We start from the raw sequence: 24,590 nt of genomic DNA on the forward strand, positions 1-24,590 counted from the left end.
AGTCAAAGAAAAATGGTGAACAAAATCTGCTGCAGTTTTGAAAATCTGCAGTGAATGTGAAAATATTAATATTATTGTCAAGCATTGTTCTACATAAAAAACTTTATGTATAAAAGATATTTAATTTTAAGCAAACATACAATATCACACACACATATATAGGTTCTCATTCTGTTGGTATTATGATACTGACTAACTCACTGTAAGCTTCAATGTACTCACTATACTCATTGTAAGCGACACTGAAAGATGAGCCACAAGCGATGCCCTTTACTCCACGCCCTTGCGTATCAAAAAACTTCACTTGACGAGGTACCATCTCATCCTTTGTATCAGCATGACCTAATCTACCATAGCCACCAAAACCCCATGAAAACACTCTCTTTCGTGAATCCAAAGCCACCTAAGATGCATCAAACGGTATTATAAGTAACTGATAGATAGCTAAGTAACTTATTTATAAGTAATAACATAAAAAAATTAAAGAAAAATATATTTGGATAAAATATAAATAAAATATTAACAAAAAAATATAAATATAATTGTAATAATAGTTATTTTATTAGATAAAAAAAATTATCAATTATTTTTCCTTTAAAATAATTTATTAAATTTTATAACATTTTAAAAAAAATATATACTTATTCAGTTTTTTATTTTTTATTTCAAGGTTATGATGATTTTTTAATTAAGCAAAATTACTTACTTTCTGTCATGGAAGTAGTTATGATAATTAACATTTTCTGATTACTAAAAATCTTAAATCTTATTTCTATCATCCATTTTTTATTTGGTATAATTAAAAAAAAATTGTTTTAAAATTTATTTTTAGCTGAAAGTAAAAAAATGAATTATTTTTGCAAAATTTTGTTATCCCATAGTGGTCTCTTAAAAGTATTCAGTTCTTTATATATAAAATTACTAGTTTTGGAAAATGTGGATTTGAATTAAGAGTTCAAATTGGGAGCCATTATGAGCTCATGAAGACAATTAAAGAATGCCGAGCTATTATAAAAACAAATAGCAGCTTGGAACAACAAGATAAAGGTCAGTAAATTATTGTTACTCTGCGACAGTGACTAATGCCCACAAGTGCATTCCATGTCAAAGAAAAAGATTATAACTGTACTTCAGAATTCCTTTTTAACTATAATATTTAGGAGTGAAGTTGTAAATTTGCTACTTTTGGACCTGATGGTAAATGATGAAGCCATCCCTTCACAAAGCACAACAGAGAACTGTTATTTTTATTTAGTTATAAAATTTGAGTTTGCTCTACGAATCATGAGACCTTGCCGATAGTAAGGGGGCTTGAGTGCTCAATAATACAGAGTAGCTGGACCAGGTAAGGTGCAACTGTATCAGAGTGGTACCTGTTGAGAGCCAGGAATGATTCTCGAAAGAGGGCAGCAGCTCCTTCAGTAACTGTTAATGGCATAGGTCAGGAAGAATTCAACATCCATATCAACATCACTCAAACTTCTGAGTACTGCACAGCTGAAAGCAGTGGAAAACTATAGCTGTTTTTTTTCTAAGAAAATTTAACAGTCTGCATTTTCATGTAACAAAGATGGAGGCATCTTCCTTGGTAAAATAATCCAGAGGTAAACTAGTCCCCCGTTCAGATCTCCAGGTAGGGACTGCTAAGGAAGGGGTCGCTGGAAAATTAAACAAACATTCTAAAAGTCGGAGTGTGAAATGTTAAAAGTCTAAAAAAGGTTGGTATTTTAGAAAATTTAAAGAGGGAAATGGGTAGGTTAAATGTAGATGAAGTAGGGAATAGTGAGGTTAAGTGGGAAGAGGAAAACGACTTTTGGTCAGCTGATTTAAGAATAATTAACTCAGGGTCAAATGAAGGACAGGCAGGAGTAGGTTTTGTAAGGATCAAGAAGATAGGGAAGAGAGTACAGTATTTCAAAAAGCTTAGCAATAGAATCATTGTACTCAAGATAAACCTACGCTGACAACATTGTTAACAATGTCTATATGCCTACAAATCCCAAAATGATGATGAAGTAATATCTAAATGAAGAAATTGATGAAACAATATTAAATACATTACAGGGGATGAATATTTAATAATTGGAGATTGGAATGCAAACATTGGAAAAGACAAGGAAAGAATATATTGTGGGTTTATATGGGCTCGGCAAAAAAAATGAAAGGGGGGAATAACTTATTGAGTTTTGCACAAAATATAATTTAACAATTGCCAACACCCAGTTTAAAAATCATAATAGAAGTATGTACGCATGGAAAAAGCCAGGCGATACTGCAAAGTATCATAAAAAATTTTTACTTCCTAATTAAACAGTATTTTTTCCATTTCTTTCATCTGCTAAGTAAGAAACAAAAAATGACAAAAATTGGTAATAAGTACAACTAACTAACCTTAGTCCTTTTTCATATAACTGTTAATATTCTTCTATTACCTTAAAAAATGGTACACTTAACATCATTAAACCTTGACCCACTTTTTAAGAATGATTGTTTTGAATCATTAAGAAGTATAAATTAATCTAACAATCAATTGACAATACCGTGTGGTTGGTCCCGCAAGCAACATCCAAGATATCCGTGACATCAACAGGAATTGAATGATTGTCCTTTGTTTTTTCAATATATATGACAATCGGCTTTGGAACTTTTTCACACATAAAACTGATCTTATTTGCTTTTCCGATGTACTCACCATTAGTATTGTGACCTGTGTGAAAAGAAAAAAAACTGTTTAATACTGATCTATATTTACTTTGAATATATATATATATATTTATGTATAAACATATATTTTTTTACTTCCTTGTACAAAGTAAAGGAAGTATTGTGATAGAAAAAAATTTCAGTTGTTCAGATTTCAATGGAAATATCCATTTTGACATGAAATACGTATGTACATACATATCTTACATAACTCAAAAATGATTAGCTGTAGGATGTTGAAATTTTGGATTCAGGACTGTTGTAACATCTAGTTGTGTACCTTCCTTTATGATTGCAAACGACTGAACCAAAAGTGCCCAAAATCCAAAAAATTTGGATTTAAAATAAATTATGAAAAAATATCACAAGTTATTAATGAAATAAAATTTCATGTACTTATAATTATAAAAAAAAAAAAAAATGTGTAATTTAATAGGTGCACAAAGAAGTTATGTGGTGTCCACATGAGATTTGTTTTTAATATAAAATCTAATGACCATCCTTAAGTTTTTTGCATGCATATTTGTTATCACAAAGAATAGAAACCTATAATATACATCATTTGTTTTCAGAGAACTTATCAATATCTATAATACTATCACTCTTATCTGTGCATATAAGAAATCACCTATCCTTATAATTTTAGTAATGCCTAAGAAAATAATTTAATTCTGTAGGCCAGGGATGTTTGTACAAGGTAATGTATACCATAGAAGCAAACATAGACTGTAAATAAATTTAAATAATATCAATCATTGTGTTCCAGCCTGTCATGAGCTGTTAAATCTTACCAATGAGAACACCCAGTTTCAAATATCATTGTAGTAGATGATGAAATGAGTTTACACCTACATTGTTTGAACCGTAGTTCAGTTTTGCAATGGGTAGGGAAAGTTCAGAAAGACCAAAAACAGTTAAAAATTCAACCAAAGTCAAGGTCATGTTAAGTTTTTTGTGGTAATTAAAGTGTTACTCACAAATAATTTTGTCTAAGAACAAGCAGTTAGGATTATTTTAGCATTGTACCTTGTACTTAAAAAAAATTAAAAGATGGCTAAACTTTGATACCACACAACAATTCTCTGCACAGAAGTGTTAATTCATAAATTTTATTAAAAAAATAGTGAATGTTCTTCCACAGCTGCTGTACTCTCCCAACCTGGTGGCCTTACAGAAATATTTTAGTTTTTAAAACTTATATAATCAGTAAAAGGCCAAGATTTAATATGATTAAAGAGATTTAAAAACTTCAGATGATAATAAAGACTACTCCAGCCAATGCTTTTTATGAGTGTTTTCTTAAGTGGGAACACCGCTGGGGTAAATGTATCAACAGAGAAGACTACTTTGAGGTTGAGAATGCCCAATAGCTCCAGTTAAACATAAACATCTATACAGCAAAAATTTAATTTCTGTTTGAGTAAACTTGCATAAATAATATTACAGAAAAGTACAGTTTATTTGTCTGGAGTAATCTCAGAAATAACTCTTATTAACCTGAAAAACTTTAACACTGTTAAAAACCTACTTCTTATTTTTACAGATGACGATCTTCATAGGAATTAAGATCACTCCACCTATCCCCATTAAATTTCTCTTCATTTAATACCCCTTAAAGACAATAATAACAAAAAGTAGACATGAAAGTAAAAAAAAATACTAATAAAAGCAAAACATTATTGATTGTAAGAAAACATCATTATCATTTAACTTAGGATCTGAATTTTTGGGTCCAGGACCAGATCTCATTACCACATCTGTATGTCTATCTCATATGACAAACATAGCAAAATTGATAACTGAACCATTCTCTTTCAGAAATGTTTAGATCTATTTATTAAGGAAAAAAGAGATAATTGGTTCAAGGGAAAAACTGAAAGATGGAATTCAGGCTTTCCTGGACCACCAAACACTCATGGTTCATACAAGTATATCCCATTTCCTCCCTTTAAATTTATAACTTTAAATATTTGAAAAACTGCAATGTCCTTTTTTCATATTGTTTTTCTTTATTTCAAAATATGTTCTACCTACAAGGAGAAGTTAGTGGGTTGAAAGAGTTTGAGACCCATATATGTTACAACACCTCCAGCCCTCCTCAATTATGAAAATTGAAATTGTATCCTATTTAAACCATTCCTTCTTAAAAGATGACCCAATGTAAGGAATAACGTACTCATAAGAGTTTCACAACTCCTTTAACACCATAAAGTTCATAAAATAATTCTATGTACAGGTACCAATCAACTCTACAAATTATCATTCAAATTGAAATACAATTGAAGTTTCAGCTCAAAGGTGTTCAGTATGTATTTTTTATAATTGAAACTAATACAATACCAAAGCAAATTAAAGTATTAAATCACAAAGACCTGTACCTAAGGCTTTTTTTTTACTTACTTTAGACAATTTACCACAAAAAAATTTTTGTCTTTACTTATAAAGGAACCCTTGGTCAAAATATTATTTTGACTTGTATTCTATGAACACCTGGAAATTTAACTAGCGAATACAAACTACATCATTTTCAAAGCTTAATATATAACAATAATTCTCACCCAACTGGCCATATTCAGGCGAACCAAACGAACGTAATGTTCCTTTACAATCCAGAATAACGCTGAAGTCAGCACCACAAACAACCTTAACAATGGGAGGACCTTTGTATCGTATCTAAAAAAAAAAGTTAAACAAATTATTTACTTTTCATAATTCTTGGAAAGATATTTAAGTAAAAATTTTGTGCTTCTTTGTTTTCTAACTTATTTGAGTAACCTGTTAGCTAGTGGAAGAACCCTCCAACCACCCCCTCCATACCTAGCCCTGATGGGCTTCACCAGAGGTAATTCTTTTAAACCTCAACATATGATATCTCTTAGTCACCTCGGCCCAGGATGCCACTGATGCGAATGCCACAAGTGACATTCCCAAATGTGTAACTATGAGTATTACTAAAAATAACAAAACACATCATTAGTCTTAAGCAAGACTATAAACTATAGTCGTCAAAGGAACTGAATCTACCAACCAGAAAGGTAAAGTGAGTTCACATGCGACACAAACATGGAAAAACACTAAAACAAAAATAAAACTAATAAAACAACCAAAACCAATATAACACACAAAACAGAAACAAAACTAACAAGAAATCGTAGCAAAACAAAGTACGCAGGGACAAGATCATGCAGCACCCTAGATTCCCTCTGCAATCCGTTCCCTAGCCAAATAGCTAGAAATTCTGCAACCACTGACCATTCAGTCCGGTCCTTCCAGTTTTGACTGATTACTTTTTGACAAATTACTGCGGTGCACTCCAGATTGTATTTGGCGCATTCATACAGCACTCTACTGCAGGCACAGACCTGAATCCAGCCAGTCTAACCCCTGAAGGCCCTGTGACTGGTAAGAAACTTACATACTTGTTAGGGAAACCCATGAGGCAACCCGCAAGCTTCTAATGTCTGAGAAAAGTTCAGTAATATATTGCCCATCAATAGTCTCATCCCATCTAGCCTGCCATATATCATAACCATGTTGCTTGATTTCCTGAATCTTTTCACCCAACATCCTGCTCCTCTCTCAAAAGCTAGAATATTAACTGGTTTTACTCTAGCAGTCACCACAACTGCCTCCCATGAAACCGTACATTAACTACCCATTAACAGTCAAAAGTAATATTCATTGGGCCCTCAATAATATATCTCTGTAACTACGGAATTTCATCCTACTCGCCCAACTGGCATAGCATACAACATAATTGCTTTGCACATGCCCATGTACAGAGTGCTTAGGATCCTAAAATTGAGACCCCAATCCGGACTGACCACACATCGTATGCCCAAAAAAGGCACTAAAAGCCTTTTTTCTGCAATGTATTGAAGGTGCCTCTTGAACTGAAATTTCTCATCAACATACCCCTCCCCACAGGTACTTCTGAACCTGAATGTACTTTATTCGATGGCCTCAAACATCGATACTCAAACTTTCTGCCAAACAGCCTTTGAAGAGCATCATCGTGATCTTCTCCAGGCTGAAAGTCATCTTGTGTTGATGAGCCACAGCTCAAGCACCCTGCATGCACAAGTGGCCTTGAGCTCAATCTCTCTCTGCGAGCATCCTTTGACCAACAGTAGCCCGTCGTCTGCTTAGGCCACAAGACACCCACTGGACAACCTCAGCCGCAGAAGAGAGTCAAACTCCATCACCTTCAAGAGAGGGCCCAACACACTGCCTGGGAGACAACCCTTAGACAGCATCTTCGCTACTTTATGGCTGCCTTTGCAGAACAACACATCCCAATGACTGAATAGTTATTTCAGTCATTGAGTGTGCAGCTTATTTTCAGTGCATCCTTGTCTTTGTAATTGGAAAATGTCAGAGGGCAACCATAGATTGTTAAACACTCCAAAAATGTCTAGGAAGATCCCAAGACATATTCCACCTCACTGACCAACACCACATGAAGTATGACATCCTCGGTGCCTTTTCTGGAGCGGAAACTTGTAATGGTTTTCCATCAGCAATCCACACGAGGCCAACCTCTCATTTATACGTTGATACAACACCTTCTCAAAGACCTTGTTGATAACTGGTAGCAACATCAGGGCTGATATGATGAACTAACAGCCGGATCCTTGTCGCCCCCCTTAAACAACAATTTTACAATACTTTCTTCCAGCACACTGGGAAGAACCCACCAAAAAATAATTTATTAAATATGTATGTGATAATTCCAATGTTAACTCCAACCGAATGGACAAGGAGCTCAGCCGTCAGTCCATCAAAACCAGGCACCTTACCTCTATCAAGACTACAGATAGCCTGATGCACCTTGGCCTCAGCAATCTCCACAGACAATATGTCCCTGTGAAAGAGAGCGACCTCACGTCCCACCCGAAGATGGTATGCAGTCTCTTCAGCTTTGCTATCACCAGGGAGAAGATCGTCAAGTAGTCTGCATAAAATTCCAGAGATATCAGAAACCACACCCCGCCGGGTAGAGAGAGCTTACTGAAGAACATCCTTTCTACATTTATGTCCTAGAACCCTACAAATGACTCCCTAGGGATCCTTGCTCCCTGGTTGTCCACAAAAGAATGCCACGAGTTCCTCTTGGTCATCTGAACCTTATGACCTTTGATCCCTGTATTTGCCAATAAGAAATGCGCCCATCGCTCAGGATCAGCCTCACATTGAGAGTTCCTCTGTAAACGACAAGACAGCTTTCTTCATATTAGATAATTTCGTATTCTACCAAGGAGCCCAACTCTCTCAACTAGAACTGAAGGGAATCGAGTACTCAGTGGCATCCATAAAAGCTGCTGTTAACCTCTCTGCCAGGTCCTCTAGGCTAATCGTATCCAAACACAAAGTCTGGCTGACAAAGATCGACAAACTTCTAATCCGCATCCTGTGCAGAAGCCGACCCTGCTCAACCAGAACGTTACGTCGGTAACAATCATGCAAACCACCGATGATCACTTCAGCAATCGTCAACTACTCTCTAGTAGCAAACATTGGCAGGAATATACCTACCAATGGTTACATCAATGTTCATTCTACCAAACAACCAACACCCATCCAGCATACCCTTGTAGGTGGGTAACTCGCCAGATTCATTAAAAACCTGCACACCATGTTGGGCTATAAAGCCCTCAACCAACTCACCACTAACATCGGGAGACCACTATACCACAAATGTGACAGTGTTGACATCCACACCAATGAGGATTGGACTTGGACCAGAGAATCTGATGATCCTATCGCAGACCTTAAGATGATGATCAGCAGGGTCACGGTACTGAAAATATGAACTTGCAAAATAAAGATGTAAGTTCAGAATATCCAAACAAACAGCAACATGATGCTCATTAGAGAACTGTTGAAGAAAAACACAATCTACGAAAAAATGTTTTCCAACGAGAGAAACCTGGCAGATCAACAGAAATAATGTAGGGATGTTGCAATAAAACAACATTCAAATTCCTACAAAGAGCAAACTCACCAAGCTCTACCTGAACAACGTATGTATCCTGTGTGTTTAACTGACCGAAACTAACCATGAAAATCTAACGAATTACAGTACATGTTGATAGCTCTCTGATAACACAGCCACTCCTTGCTGTTCATAAAGTGCTTACAGTCCTTGTGAAAATGCCTGCAATTCATAAATTAATATATATAAGTGTCCATTAGGGCACTCCTCACGCTGATGCCTTTCATCTCCACAATGTGCACAGACCACTGCCAATTGTTGACAATTCTTGGCCATGTGACCATATTGTCAGCACCTGAAGCTGCGCTGGACATCTAAATATTCTCTAACCCTGCACAAAGAAAAGTTGATGAACAACCTGCCTTGTTTCATGAAGCTATCAAGAATCTCAGAAGTAATCTCAAATATACCATGAGAAACCTCTGCCTCACGCCTACTGGATTTAAATAGCAACCAACATCCAGTCTTGAAAGTGACCTCATCCATCTGAATATTCTGCTGCCTCAAAAGAGATAGCAACTCATCCTCAGATAGCCATATATCAATATTGTATATAATAATTCTAGGGCACCTCAGATGTTTTGAGGCAACTCTCATGTCAGATGTACCAACCTCTAGAAAGTCTGAAATAACCTTCACAGTCTCCTTGTCGTCTGCAACAACGACCAACGCCTTTTGAATCTCTGATATTCTGAATCCTCAAGTTCAGCCTCTTGTCAACTTGAAAGTCATCCTTCATCTGCTCTTTGGTGCAGCTCCTTCCTTTACATTTATGAACAGGACCTTGGGTTACCGACAAGATAAACTAGCCTCATGCTTTCCTTTAAGTACATCCCTCCATCGCTGTCATTGCACTGACTGTGGCATCTGAGTAGGAACATTAACAACCTCCTTAACCACAGGAGGTTGAGTCACAACAGTCTCATAACCGTTCATCATAGCAGTCATTATCACTTTAAGTTCCTTTAACTCTTTCTCAACCACCTCATGTCAGGTCTTTTTACTGATACTACTGGAACCCTCTAACATATGCAATGCTGTCACATAATGTTCATAAAAAGCTCTTAAAAGAGGACCAGAGCTTCCAAGCACACCCAACAGCCCTCTGGAAATCATAGACCACATTTCCCACGAGCAGGGACTCCTGACAGTCCAGCCCTCAGCACCAGACAATGACAAAGAATCATTGTGCTGAACCTCGGATACCACGTCACCAGAAGGTTTTACCTGCCTGGTCTTACCCTGCCAGACATCTTGTTCGAATTAAAAAAAACCAGATAAATCAACTAAATATTATAAACGTAAATAAACCAGAGCCAATGAGAGGCTAGCTACAAATCAACAAACAAGATGCAACAGAACCTGAAACAAAATAACACAAATAAGTAATAAAACAACACAAACAAATAAAGTATAATACAGCACAAGCACAAGCCCAGTCCCAGTATGGGTGGTTAAACAAAACAACCACGTACTAACCTAATGATTAGGATAGCCTATAGGCTACCCAACAGTAAAACCCCTTAAATATTTAAAAAAGAATCCTAGAGCTACACCCTAAATTATTAGCACAAAACACAAATCAAACCCATGCATAGTGGATGTTCTTTCATCCACTATGAAAGAACACAAACTTCACAGAGCCTACAAATAAAAACATATGTATCAGTGTCGCTATGTAGAATTCTATTATTAAGACAGAACCATGTTCATGTAAGAATTTTCATAAAATAACCTATTTCAATATGGTATATTGTCAGGGTATGATAATAGACAGGGAAAGTTTTCATTGCCAAGCCACTAAGTTGTCTCCTCTGCATTTCTGATTCCCCCACCATATCCAGTCTGTCCCTCAGTGGCTTTTTCTTTTTCTTTTTCCTGTTTAGCCTCCGGTAACTACCGTTTAGATAATACTTCAGAAGATGGATGAGGATGATATGTATGAGTGTAAATGAAGTGTAGTCTTGAACATTCTCAGTTCGACCATTCCTGAGATGTGTGGTTAATTGAAACCCAACCACCAAAGAACACCGGTATCCACGATCTAGTATTCAAATCCGTGTAAAAATAACTGACTTTACTAGGACTTGAACACTGGAACTCTCGACTTCCAAATCAGATGATTTGGGAAGACGCGTTCACCACTAGACCAACCCGGTGGGTGTCCCTCAGTGGCTAAGCAACAGATACATTACTTTTTACATTTTACTACATCCTTAAGCATTTTTGTCTACGATACCATTTTCTTATAACTAAACAGAATCACATATTCTTTGTGGATTATCAAATACAATCATTAATCCCTCGGAAACTTATTTACAAAAAAAATTTGTTAGAGAAAAACAAAAAATTTATTAAGAGTGGTTGACAAACATCAGCAAATGATGACTGCCGTCCCAGGAAATAATGATTACAATACTGCCAAAACAATAGGATTATTTTTTTGTATTGACTAAACCTTTTACACAATTACAATAAACAATTATTTTATATAATAATTTTCTTCACTTTATTTATGCAAATTTGTTGTATTGCTCAATTTCTTCAATTTAATCCAAAATGGGGGAGATCAGAGATCCAAAAGTCTTGCACACCAAATTAAGGTGTCTATAAGTAGTAATACAGTTGAAAAAGTTATATTGGCTATCGCAAGATAACACCATGAGTATTAACAACAAACCTAGATGCCAATGTGGCGTGTTGTATTGACCACACGATGCTTGCAGTAAAGCTTTGTTTATTGCTTAGTAAACATGTTTTCCCAAGAGCAACAAGTTTTCATTGTTGAACATTATTTTTCCAGTCACTCTTATGCACGTGTGGTAGATGAATTTTGTGGGAAATATCTGGATGTGCCAATGCCAAACAATTTGAACATTACGACATTAATCGCCCGTCTTAGACAAGAGAAACGGGAGACCAGCCATTTTGACTGAAGCTAAACTGGTTGACGTTAGGAATGTGAGGCAGTGTTCACCTTTAAAGAAGCCTTAGGATACTATCAGCGCACTCTCAGATTTCATGTGAAAGTGCTCAGAGAGCGATGAAGTGGTTACACTTTAATGCATATCATGTTCGAAGTGTTTGGTAATTGAAGGAGCCAGATAAAGAAACACACGTACAGAAAAACATGGTAAAAAGAATTTGTACATGCATATTGGAAGGGGCAGCCATTTTCAGCATATGTTGTGAAATAAATAAATCTTTAAATATTATTTTATTACATAATGTCTTATTTTTTTCATTAGTTTGAAATGTGTGGCTTTTGGATCTCTCTGTAGTACAGAAATTTATATAAAATATAATTAAGTCATAAGATAAGAAAGTTCTTTATATATAATAAAAACTAATTGTTAACATATTTTAATAAGTTAATAAACTTAAATAAGTGAATATTAGTCCAGCCTGAATTTTTGTATAAAAGAGTTGCATTTAACAAAAATTACATTAATTTTTTGAAATAGTACTGAAAACCTGCAACATAATGGTAGATGGTACTTCCAGTTATTCAAGCTAGTGTAGAAAACACACCTTTTAATATTTTATCTTTACTTCACATCTAGATGCTATTCCCAAAAAATTCTAGGCAATGCATAATAGTCAGTTTGTAAGGAATGCAACCTACCATCTTAGTACAAGTTCTACAGAAATATTAAGTAAATAAAATAACTTAATATTTAACATCAGTCATGTTAATAAGCTTTAATAAATAATCTTATTTATTATAATAACAATATCTAATTATACTTTAGATCTAATTTAACCTACTTTTGGCTTGTCCAAGCCAAATTGGTACAGATCTGATAAACAGCTTAGCTGCATATCTTGCTGCTCAACGAGCACAGGTTTATAATACTACTCAATTAAAGACAGTATGTATATGGTACGACTATTGTTTATTCCAATCAATGAACAAATTCATGTCTTATATTTATTAGTTACTTATTTAACCTGAGTTCATATATTACTAAATTAATTTATTTCTTTATTAGATACTGAAAAAGATATGTTATGCAGTATTATGCAGACTAATCCACTGTTACTGATTAATGTTTAAATGTATTTATTTATAGTTTTATAATTGTATAAAATATCCAAGCCAAACACGCACAAGATTGATATCTACTGTAGTTCGATGTGTGGTGCCGACAAGTGTGGATTAATTTTGATAGTTGGTGATTGATTTTGAATGTGTGGTGCCAGGCATTAGTATTTTTAGGTTTTCACTTTTTGTGGGAGTTTAGTTTTTGGTTTTAGTGTTTGTTTTTGTAGTTGTAAGGTATAATTAATTAGGATTGTTATTTTTGCAATTTTGTTTTCTTAGGTAGTTTTAGGTAACTTGGGCTGTTCAGTGGGTGATTTATGTGTTTAAGTCTCCCCTGGGGAGTCTTCTTTTAGAGTTTTTCATGGTTTTCTTTTGATTTATGTTAAATATTTTGGTTTAGGATTTTTGTAGTTGTTGGCCTTTTGTTATTCGGCTTAAAATTTTTTGTAGTTTGGTTTTTGGATATGGTTATTTACGTTAGCAACGTAAATTGGTCTTTGCTGATTGGCTGCTGGATTACTGGTTTGTTTTATTGGCTGTTATATTTTGTTAAGTTTGGACTAATTTCAATGCTGTAACTTATGGCAGACTGTAAAGTTTCAAAGGAAGTGCGATTAAAAAAGGCTGTTGAGGACAATGAGGAGAAAATTGATGCCATTAGTGCAGTTAGTGTTGTAACAAGTGTGTCCAGTTGGACAGAGAAGCAATCCAAGTCAGTGCAGCAGCAGTTAAGGAAGGAGAAAGGGATTAGGTTAGGTGACCTAATCACCTTTGTCCTAAGGGATTAGGAGAAAGGTGGCACTTAGACTGTTGTGGGGGTGACCAGTGCGGCAGTAGAGGAAGAGCATGATGATTCTGGCTCTGATGCGAGGCTTGTGGAAGAGGTATTTGGTTCTGTTGTTATTCGTGAGAAATCAGATTTGCTGCTCCTGAAGACCAACAAGGATGAAGCTGTTGCTTTAAGAAAATTGGTGATGCAGTTGGGATCAAAAGAATTAGTTTCACATGAGGTTGAGGTTATCACTGAATTGACTGATATGTTTAACGGAATACATGATGAGGTGGAGGAATTTGTTGAAGACTCAAAGAACGTGAAGAAGAAGAGTGTCAGCTACATCCGATCTCGGCTTTGTAAGTTAAGGTTTCTACACTTGTTAACTGTGAAAAAAATGATAAGACTACAGGGTTACATAGAAGACTTTAGAGCCAGGATGGGTGAGCGGGTGAAGGCTGTTTTGACACCACCTGTTAAAAAATCATTCTTTGATGCTGTTCAATCGCAGCCACAGGTTATATTGATAGATAAGGTTTCGGGAGTTACATCAGTAGCTTTTAAAGGTGAAGTCATTAAGTAGTTAGAAGCAGGGAAGGATGGCTTGCAAATTGTTAGCATAAAGGACAATCCCAAGTATGTTAAGATTATTGCTACTGACAGTTATAACGAAGACCAAATCAAGGGCAACTATAGGATCAAACAGTATCCAATAAATACAGTGACTTCAAAGCCTCTCAGGCCACGTATGATCATATAAGATCATACGTTTTAAAGTATAGAGGAAAAGAATTTTTTGGAAGCAGTCACAAAACACTAGTTGTAACATCTCTAAAGAGTTTGCTGGTGCATTCAAGATTGTATTTTTGGCAGGCAACAGGGTTAGTAGTACTGTGCATTATGTTGTAGAGATAGGCATCTTACACCAATGGGAATGTCACGTGTGGCATCTTGACTAAGGCAAGGTGGAATATGTCTTGAGGCCTTTGAAGATGACCTCCGATAAAGCCCCTCAGAGCTAGGTATGGAGGAGGTGGTGTGATGTTTAGATTCACCACATTAGTCAGGGGGTCCGGATAATTACTAATGTTTATGCTATGCTCTTCGTCCTTTGTTCTGGGTGTGGCAAACACCATACGCTAGCCTTGGCTATGAATCATGAATAAGAAAAATTTCTTTATTCAAGCTTGTGTAAATAATAACAAAACAATGTGTCATTCTAAACATTCAAATGAAACATTAAATCTCTATGCAAACCGTTCCTGATTCATTTGGAGTCAACTTGTTTTTGAAAATGATTCCAATTTTAATTTCTTGAAAGTAGTTGAAATAAAAGTGATTTATTCACATTAAATTACTAAGTTTTTGTCGGCTCTATTCTTATAGTAGTAAATTGATTTTATTATTTTGCATATTATGTCTAATTTACGTGGAAAAGTCATTCACCGCCAAGAAAGAAATTATACACAATATTTTTAATTACATGACAGAAGCTGCTGCAGTTGGAATGTTTGTTAGAGACTCCAAAAAGTTGAACGTGTTGTGTCTGCCACAGCAGTCTCAAAAAGAACAGTTTAACAAATTATTGGTGAAATAGCTTTGGGAAAATAGTTATTTCTCCTCGCAAAGGAATGGAGTGCTCATGTTTGCACCACACTATTTTAGGCCACTCATCATGCATATGAAAAAATTGACAAAAACTTCAAATTTTTAATTTGAAGCTATGACTCACATAATCTTAAATATCCACCATCAAAGCTTGTTGTAAAATCTATTCCAAGGTATTGTCCTAAAATTCTTTTTTACTTTTAGTGCGTTTAATTTAAGAGTGGCGTTTTAAAAAGTTCTTTTTATATTTTTTTTTTATTTTTTAGTCTTCATAAGTATATTCTTTACAACTGTGCTAGCTAGCGCACAGGTTTTGAGTGTATTTAGCAAAAGTTCAGATCGGTATATTTTACGGTGGTTCAGTGTAATCAAAACATGGGGCTAAACGATTTAATTACTGGATAACCAAGATCCAGTTGATCAAGAGTGTACCTGATGCATTAAAAAGTTAGCGCTCGACCTGCTGATACATATACATATATTCCCCAAGAATCAACTTAGCAATTTAAAATAATTGAACATATTATACGAGAAGTAAATTACGGATGAATAATTTGAAATGTTCAAAGCAAATGGTGCATCAATATTCTTTATTTTAATTTTTATGCCATTTCAATCGTGAAAATCAGATGAGCAGTTGCCGAGATACTACAGTGACAATCCATTGCACCCATCCCCTATTTCCAAATGGTGCCCCGGGAGCACTTGAAAATATTATCATCTGACAAGTATCACTTGTCAGATAATGTCTGCCCAAGTATCACTTGGGCGGATGGGATGTCATTAAGGAGGGGAGGGTCACAAAATTTTTCAAAGCAATAGGACCAACCGTTTTTGGGATATTTATGATTTTCATCCAAAAATTTGAATCCGGTTAAAAAGTATTAAATTTTCCCAAAACGTTGGTCACTACTGTACAGAATTTCTAGTAGCAACTGTATTCCCTAATATATATCTCACTTACGATTTCTTTCACTTTGAAAATATGCATGTAAACAAGGTCGCATAAGTTCAAGGAGAATTTTTTCACTTAGCAACTTAGACTAACTTAGTGACTTGAAAATTGACTAAAATTTATTGTCATCAGGAGCTAACTTGTACACAAAATTTCAGAGCAAATGGATAAAGAGGAAGTGCTTCAAAATTTGACTGAAAGGTTCAATACCATGTATCTCACATACATAGTCTAAGAGCAAGTTTTATTCGGTTATGAATCTATTTATTTTTTAAAATAAATATTATACTAAAAATAATTTAAAAATTTATGATGTGAATTTGTTTATTGATTGGAATAAACATTAGTATAAAAAATACTAAAAAAAAAATGTATATCGTAAATTAGTGTAAAAAAATTAGTTAAAAAAATATACATTGCATATATACTGTAAAATTTATAATACCATATGTATATTGTCTTTCACAAGTAGCATATTTTAGCTCTGCGCTAGCTAGGCAACAATCCCTTAGATCAGGATCGGTGGCAATTTGGCTTGGACAAGTTATATTTAACTAGTCTCCTTTTCGCCACTTCATTATAAAATGAACGTAATATTTTTACTTTCAATTAACAAATTAATTTCATCAGCAAACTATACATCTTTATTTTTTTTCTATAATGATTACTTCAGTATCTAATTTTTCCTTTGCTTCCCATTTTACTCATTAAAAATGAATAATTTTATCTTCACTGAACCTAAAATACATTATTTATATTTGTAGTACATTATATTGCAAAACTTAAAATATGTTAATTTTTTAAGAATAGTTTCCTCTACTGTTTCTATTATAAACAGATTTAAATGCAACAGTAAAGGCTAAATACTTGTCAGATTGCTTTCTGAGAATACTGCTTTTCTACTCTAGCTGTCTTTCTTTCAGATACCTGATTCTTACCTATTTACCTCAATCAATAATTAATACGTAGTATACTTATGGAAGCTAACTAATTTCCAGTCATTATTTTTTTTTTTAAATTTATTTTAAAAATAATAATTTTTAATCCTATTTCCATATGCACAGAAACGTTATTAAATTCTTATCAACTATCTGAACAAAAAAAGGCAAATTTATCTTGGACATGAAAAATAAAGATATAATAAAACACATAATAATTATCTTCAATTAATTAACAGAAAAAACTTAACCATTTATTACATTTCTTCAAGACTTATTTATACCTTAAATTATTCTCTTATTTAAAAATTTCTTCTTAACATGAACAAAACTGTTTTTAAATTAAAATATAATTCAATTTACATGTTATTAAATAGAGTGTTAACAATAATAAAATATTTACAAACACACACACACACTTTTTTTTAAAATCAATTCTTTTAATAACCATACTCCTCTCTGTACCAATACAAATTAATTTATACTTAATACATCAGCCCAAGTACAGAATAATTGAAATAGGATGACTTACCTTATATTTCATTATATAAGCAGAAGCATTTTCACAAACCTAATTTGTATAATCAGCTGCACTATACTTATTTATATATATTTAATGTTAATTTTTTTTTGGAAACTAAATTTTATTACAAACTTTTAAATTAAATTTAAATTTACTTTATTGTACTTTAAAAGCTTATACAAAAATTTAAAAAACTTTTATTTAAATTAAAAATTTTAAATTATAATCAAAACAAGATGTAAAATATAAAAATTATAAAGATTTAAAAAAAATTGAATTATAGTCAAAACATGATTTAAAATATAAAATTATTTTAAAATTATAAACATTAATTGACTAAAATTGATATTAAAATTAAGTTAAGAAATTAAAATGTAAAAATTTTTACGTATGTGAACAATATGGCAGCAATATAAATAAATAAATTAAAATTAAAAACTTAAGTAAAATTATATGCTAGCCATTTCACTGAATTTACTTTACTAACCAGATTGGTAGTTCAATTACTCAACATTATTATCAAAACATTTATAATACAGTCACTTCATACTCTGAAGGTTGATCATATTAAATTTATTTTTATGTTTATGTTTATATATAATTAGAAATTAAAAATTGCAATATGCATAGGAACAATAAGGGTTTTGACATTTTAGAAAGGTATTATATAAACATAAGAATAAATTTAATTTGATCAACCTTCAGACTAAGAATGAAGATGATGTATTAAATGGTATTATAAACGATGTGGTACATAGCATCACTATTTGTTTTGAAGACAATGTTGAGTAATTGATCTTCTAATCTGGTTATTAAAGTAAATTCAGTGAAACGGCTAGCATATATTACTTTTCTTTAGGTTTTGATTTTACTTTAAAAGTTTTTAATTGCTTAATTTTTATCTTTATTTTAATTTTAATTTATTTGTTTACATTGACATCATATTGTTCACATAGGTAAAAATTTTTATATTTTAATTTTAATATCAATTTTAAATTTAAATAAGTCTTTAATGAAATTTAATAAGTTAAACAAAAACTTTAACATATAATATAAATGAATAAGTAATATGATACAAAATAGCTGATGATGCGAATTAAGTTCACGAAAGTGCTTCTGCTTATGTCAGAAAACATTCTACAGAGTTATGACTAGTAAAAATTGGATTTCAGTACCCCTGGTGAAATGAGGTTATACTGAAAGTTTTTTACCTGAAAAATTGAATACAAGTCCAAGAACTGCATCTCCAGAAGTTTTCATAGCCAATGTGAAACAGAAAACTTTTATTGATGAAAACACATTTTTCTAGATTTGAAGTAAATAACTTTGTTAAATGACTAATAAATGTATAGATTTTATTATCAAGATTTGTAGTGAATTTAATTCTGAGAAAATTAATGTAATGTCTACGAAAAAATCTTTTATTATTAAAATCAAAAGAGAACAAAACTTAACAGAAAAATTTTATGAATTTTTAAAAATTAAAAACAACAGTTATTAGTATAATAAATTTAGGCCCTTGCAAAATTAGATTGAAAGCACTAACTGCATGCTTCAAAATGAATCTGAATACAACTCATTATTGTTTTAAAATTGTGGTTACATTTTAATAATAAACATTAGGTGGTTTGGTTGTTTTTGACATACTTTTGATTATGTTCAATTACTTCTGAGAATCAAGTTAAATAATGTTTTTTGTGTTTATTGTACTCTTAACTGTACCTACATTTTTCCAATTGAATAAGAAGTTATAAAAGTAAAATTATGGTTTGAAAAATGCTGCATCTCTTCACTCACACAGAATTATACTGATACAAGTTTTGTGTATAGCTTTTGGAATGGAAGTACTACAGCTGTGATGGGCGATTACAGATGTAGGATCCTGGACAAGTAGTTCCAAATCGTAAAATATTTGTAGAATTTTTTATAATCTTTGTGAGAATGGTACACTTTCCAGGGTTTATGCTTCATCTGAAGAACTGGTACATAAAGTGAAAGTGAAAACATTCTTCAGGTGGTATAGCTTAGTCCTACAGTGACCGAAGAATTTCTACACAATTCAACATTCTATAAAGTACAGTACTGAGGACATTACATGCTCATGGAATGTATTCTTATCATGTTCAGAAAGTTAAATACCTCTACCTTGATGACCATATCAGATGACTGCAGTTTTGTCATTGAGTTAATAACAATTATGATTTATATGTTTCATACTATTTTCATACAAAGCTGCTTGTTTTACCTATAATGGCATAAACAACAAACTGTATTCACATTGGTGGTCTGGAGCAAACCCACATGCTGTAGCTGAATCAAATTTCCAGGAATGAGTTTTGGCAAATGTTTGGTATAGAATGATCAACACCAATTAATAGGCCCTTTCATGCAAGAACAATGTATTATGAGAAGAAATTATTTGTAATTTTTAAACAATGAGTTTCTTACAGTGCTTGAAAATTTCTCATTGGTAAAACAAATTGGAATGTACTATTAACTTAATGGAACACTCACACATTTCACGAATGCAATAAGACAATTCTTAGATGAAAAATTTACAATACATGAATAGTATGTACAGGGCCAATAAATTGACCCGGACCTTACTCCTTTAGATTACTATTTGTGGGGATGGATAAAATGTGAGTTATAGAAGCAAAAAGTAGATACATGTGATGAAGTAATTGCTCTCATTCTCAATGCTTCATCAGCAGCAAAGCTGTCGTCAGGTTGGCAATAGAAAAAGTACGGAAACTTGTTGAAAAGTGCATCTAAGTTAAAAGTATTTTAATTTTTCAAAGATCTATATTTATTATACTAATAGCAGCTATTATTAACTTTAACAAATTCATATTTTTCTTGTTTTGTTCTGTTTCAACTTTAATAATAAAAGTTAGTTTTTTTTATACTTTTCATAGACTTTATTGCATCAATTTTCTCAGAATTAAATACTCTACATGTTTTGAAAATAAAATCTATGTACTTATTAGTCATTTATCAAAGTTATTGCACATCAAATCAAAAAAGTGTTTTCATCACCAAATTTTTCTGTTTTACTTTGGCTTTTTATTAAAACTATATAGGAGAAACAGTTTTGGTTCCCGGTCAAAAAACATAAGAAACCATAAGTTTACCCCTTACATAATACCTCAAAACTTTCTTGATTTCATTTCACGAGGGGGGACTGAAATCCAGGCAAAGGTTTTTCGCTAGCCATAATTCTATAACAAAATGTTTTCTTAACAATGTTTATATGAACTTTTTCCTTATTTCAAGCTCTAGAATCAGTTCCCTAATTATTTTCCTTTTCCCCTGAATCATCCTGTATACTTATTAAATGTTATACATACATAAAAATGTAAGTAAATAATTATTATTTACTATCTCTTAGTTCACTGATTACTTCTAGATTTTTGTAACTTTTTTTAAAGATTTTATAATATTTGACTAAATTTTTTATTAATAAATTTTGTGCTGTAGTATATAAATAAAATACTAATATTTATTGTTGACTTTCTATCCACTTTATTGCAAATACTCATTTCATATGTAGTAAACAACAGTTACATATATTCTTTCACTTACGCGAACAGCCGTTAAGTGTTCCTGAGCTCCATTGCCTGATCCACACTGTCCCATCTTGTTATCACCGCAAGCATACACTGTACCTCGATCTATATAAATACAAAATATGTACACAACTCAGAACCACATACTAATCACAAAAACCATTTCCATCAATATCAATAAGATAAATAATAGTAAAATCAAACAATCCAAATTACAGCTTATGTTCAGAACAACCAGTATTTCATCGCTTCTGTTTCATATCTTAGGTTTTAAACAGTTTCTGTATTAAACATTGAAAATGTTTGGTTGTTTGATTAGTGAACAATTACGTTCATTGAACCTGGAAAAAATGATAAATTAATTTATGAATAACAATTAAAATTAAAAGCTTAAGAAAAATCATTTCACACAGTAATATCACCTAATACTAGAACACTATAGAACATTATACAAAAGTTACATGAAACAGTTAGTTTTAACATATACAAATATTAATGTGTTTCAGGAAATATTTTTCAATTTCTGGGAATATCTGATATGAATGCTGTTAATTTAATTAGTTTTTTCTTCTGTTAAGCTTCTATCAGTATATCCACATCTAAAAACTGACTTTCTACAAGAAAAGGGATACAAATCACTTCATCCAACAAGTATCTTTAAACTTTGAATCCATATAACAGTGATGGGTATAAACATGGTGAAATCAGTTGTGTAGTTACATGTTTGATCTACGTCACCATACCAGTATATTTACTGTAGAACTTTACATAAGTCTTTTACTACATTACAGATGAATATCAGTCACCTTCTTGGGTAGTATTTTAAGTAAGTGTATTTCAAACATTATTAGAAATACTCACTACACGTCTAATAATTTCAGGGATACCCCTGCTGTTTACTCTCAGAAACAGCAATACGTGTATCAAATTTTCTTGCATTCAAAGCCAAATGGGAATATCCCAGACAATCAACAGCCAGTACAGCTGGCAAGGAAACTTCCACTTGGTAAACTTTAAGGAAAGCATAACCGATTTAGATTATTCATATTTTATATAACATCAATTGAAGGAAGTGACTTGTCAACATTAAGCTGCAGGAAATTGAAGATACTGCATCGGCAGAGAGAAATGAGTGTAAGGCAATTATTTATAAAAATTATTTGTACTTTAGGGACATCAGGACATTTTTGTATTTTAAAATATAAAATGGAATAAAATGATAAAAATTCAAAAAACATCAGACATAAATATATATAGAGAGTAGTTATGATATGCAATAAAAGAATAAGAAAGCAGTCATACAAATAAAAGATGAAGAAAGGTGAGCAGTTCCATTTCAGAAAGGAATGAGGATTATTCTGCCCCCATTGCTTTTTTTATTTCTACATGAAAACAAAACAAGAATTAAAGAAAAAAAATTGAATAGAGAAATAATGGGGAAAAATGTTGAGATTTGTTGATATTGTGCTTTTGGTAGAAACAAAAATGGAGTTAGAATTCTAAGTAGCATCAATTTATGGCAGAGAGAAGTCTATTTTTAAATTAAATAAAGGTAATAAAATTAATCAAAAAGGAAAATAATGAAGAATTAAATATTAAAATGCATAAAAATAATATAACGTTAGACACATTTGCTATTTTTGAATAAAACAGAAGCCAGATGACATTTGAAATACAAATCTAAGATTTACACAGACAATCTTGAAAATATTTGTGTAAAACGTAGTACTTATTGGTAAGGAAATGTGGACAATATGAATAAGCAAAAAGAACAAAATAGAGGCCCTTAAAAGATAATGCTAGAGGAAAATGTTGAGGGTAGGTAGGTAGGTAAATAAAATGTTAAGTGAAGAGGTCTTAATTAAAATGAACAGAAAAAAGAAATTTGATATAGAATTTTATAAAGGAATTAACCTTTTCAGATCATGTAGCCTTGGAACTGGTTATGTGCGGCGTCAGTTTTAAAACGCAGTTACAAAATCATTTTATATGGGATCTAAGTCGGTTATTTTTTTTTTATATTCACAAAGGAATCAGTTTTATTAGACAATTTGAACGACGTTTACGTGATGTAATGTAAAATGTTTTATTTAGACTAGAAAGAATATGACCATTTTTTCTCAAAAATGTGCTTGTGTGTGTGACATGTGTATTATAATTGCTATGAGGATTACGGATTTATTTATTATTTACAAAAATAGCTTATCTTACTAGCAACATATCGATGTATTGAAACACATAATAAATTATGATATACAGCAAAAAAAAAGAAAGAAGGAATTTGTGGTCATAAATATGTCACTTTTACTTGAGGTCTACAAATATCTTTTTTGACAAATGATATCGGTAAACATGTAACACACATCGATTCGTAATGAATAACAGTATATAGTAAAAATGGTTTTTTGTCAATCTGAATAGCCTTTTGAGTGGTGGATATTTTTATAAAATGTAGTTTTCTGAATCTACCTTCACTTATACTAACATATGTTACTAACTGTGTTTTATTACACGGGTTTTTCATCATATTTTGCCCAATTTTCAACCGAACTGCTTGAAAGTATTATTTATAAAATCAGCAAACTATGTTTCATAAACACAGAGCAAAAAAAAATTCTGCAATTAAATTATAATTTTTGTAGTTTCAATTATTTTTTTTTATTACAGGTATAAAAAATATCCAATCATATCAGTTTTTTTTTGTCAGAATCTGTTAAATCTCTTTAATATACTGTAATTTTTTGAAATTTTTTTCACAAGAGGGTAGCATAAGACTATGACGGGAAGCAATTAGATACCAACATATTTTTGCGGAGCGCTAATCAACCGCGGATCATTGTTGGGGAAAAGGTTAAGTAGGTTTGTGGGCCGTGTATTATATAACACTGGAGTGTGTAAAAGATAATTAAGGACATAATAAATATGCTGTCAAAGAAAAATAACATCCAACCAGTTAACTGATTCAATACTAGATAGTGGATACCACCAGTGTTCTTTGGTGGTTGGATCTCAATTAACCACAAATGTCAGGAATGCTTAACCTGAGACAGTACAAAACCACACTTTACATTCATACATACCATCCTCAGTAATACCTTATGGCAGTGTTTGTCAACCTTTCAGTATTTGGAACCCAATTTTCATTGCATGCCCCCTCTCATATAATAACAATGTATTTTAAGTATTTTGACGCTAAGCTGCACTACGGCCTTAATAACAAACCTTACAAATTATCAAGAATAAATAAATTTAGTGATATTTTGGCAACACAGAACCGCTGCATTAACAAAACCAGAATCAATGCCTCTCTATTGCTCTCTGTCTTACGTCCACCACATTGGACACTCTCAGTTTCGCGAGAACATTCTGGAACGTCTGTGCAAATGTGTATATATGCTGCACATTGTTCAATTCCAGCCAGTCTCAGTTGAATCAGTCCTTCTATTGCTATCGAATCTGTCATGAATTGTATGTTGTAATTT

General features: G+C 32.5%; 1 protein-coding gene across 3 annotated transcripts in view; it reads right to left on the bottom strand.

Annotated features, from left to right (window-relative positions):
- LOC142319609 (protein RCC2) overlaps positions 1-24,590 on the bottom strand; it is a 67,812-nt gene that overhangs the window by 25,639 nt on the left and 17,583 nt on the right. For all 3 annotated transcript variants that reach the window (XM_075357087.1, XM_075357086.1, XM_075357085.1), the window contains exons 4-7: positions 21,125-21,213; positions 5,262-5,376; positions 2,541-2,707; positions 223-403 (exon numbers count right to left, since the gene is read on the bottom strand). In XM_075357087.1, coding sequence (XP_075213202.1) covers positions 223-403; positions 2,541-2,707; positions 5,262-5,376; positions 21,125-21,213 — 552 coding nt within the window. The remainder of the gene's footprint in view (positions 1-222; positions 404-2,540; positions 2,708-5,261; positions 5,377-21,124; positions 21,214-24,590) is intronic.

This window comes from Lycorma delicatula, chromosome 2, assembly GCF_047948215.1.
Source record: "Lycorma delicatula isolate Av1 chromosome 2, ASM4794821v1, whole genome shotgun sequence".
Lineage (NCBI taxonomy): Eukaryota > Metazoa > Arthropoda > Insecta > Hemiptera > Fulgoridae > Lycorma > Lycorma delicatula.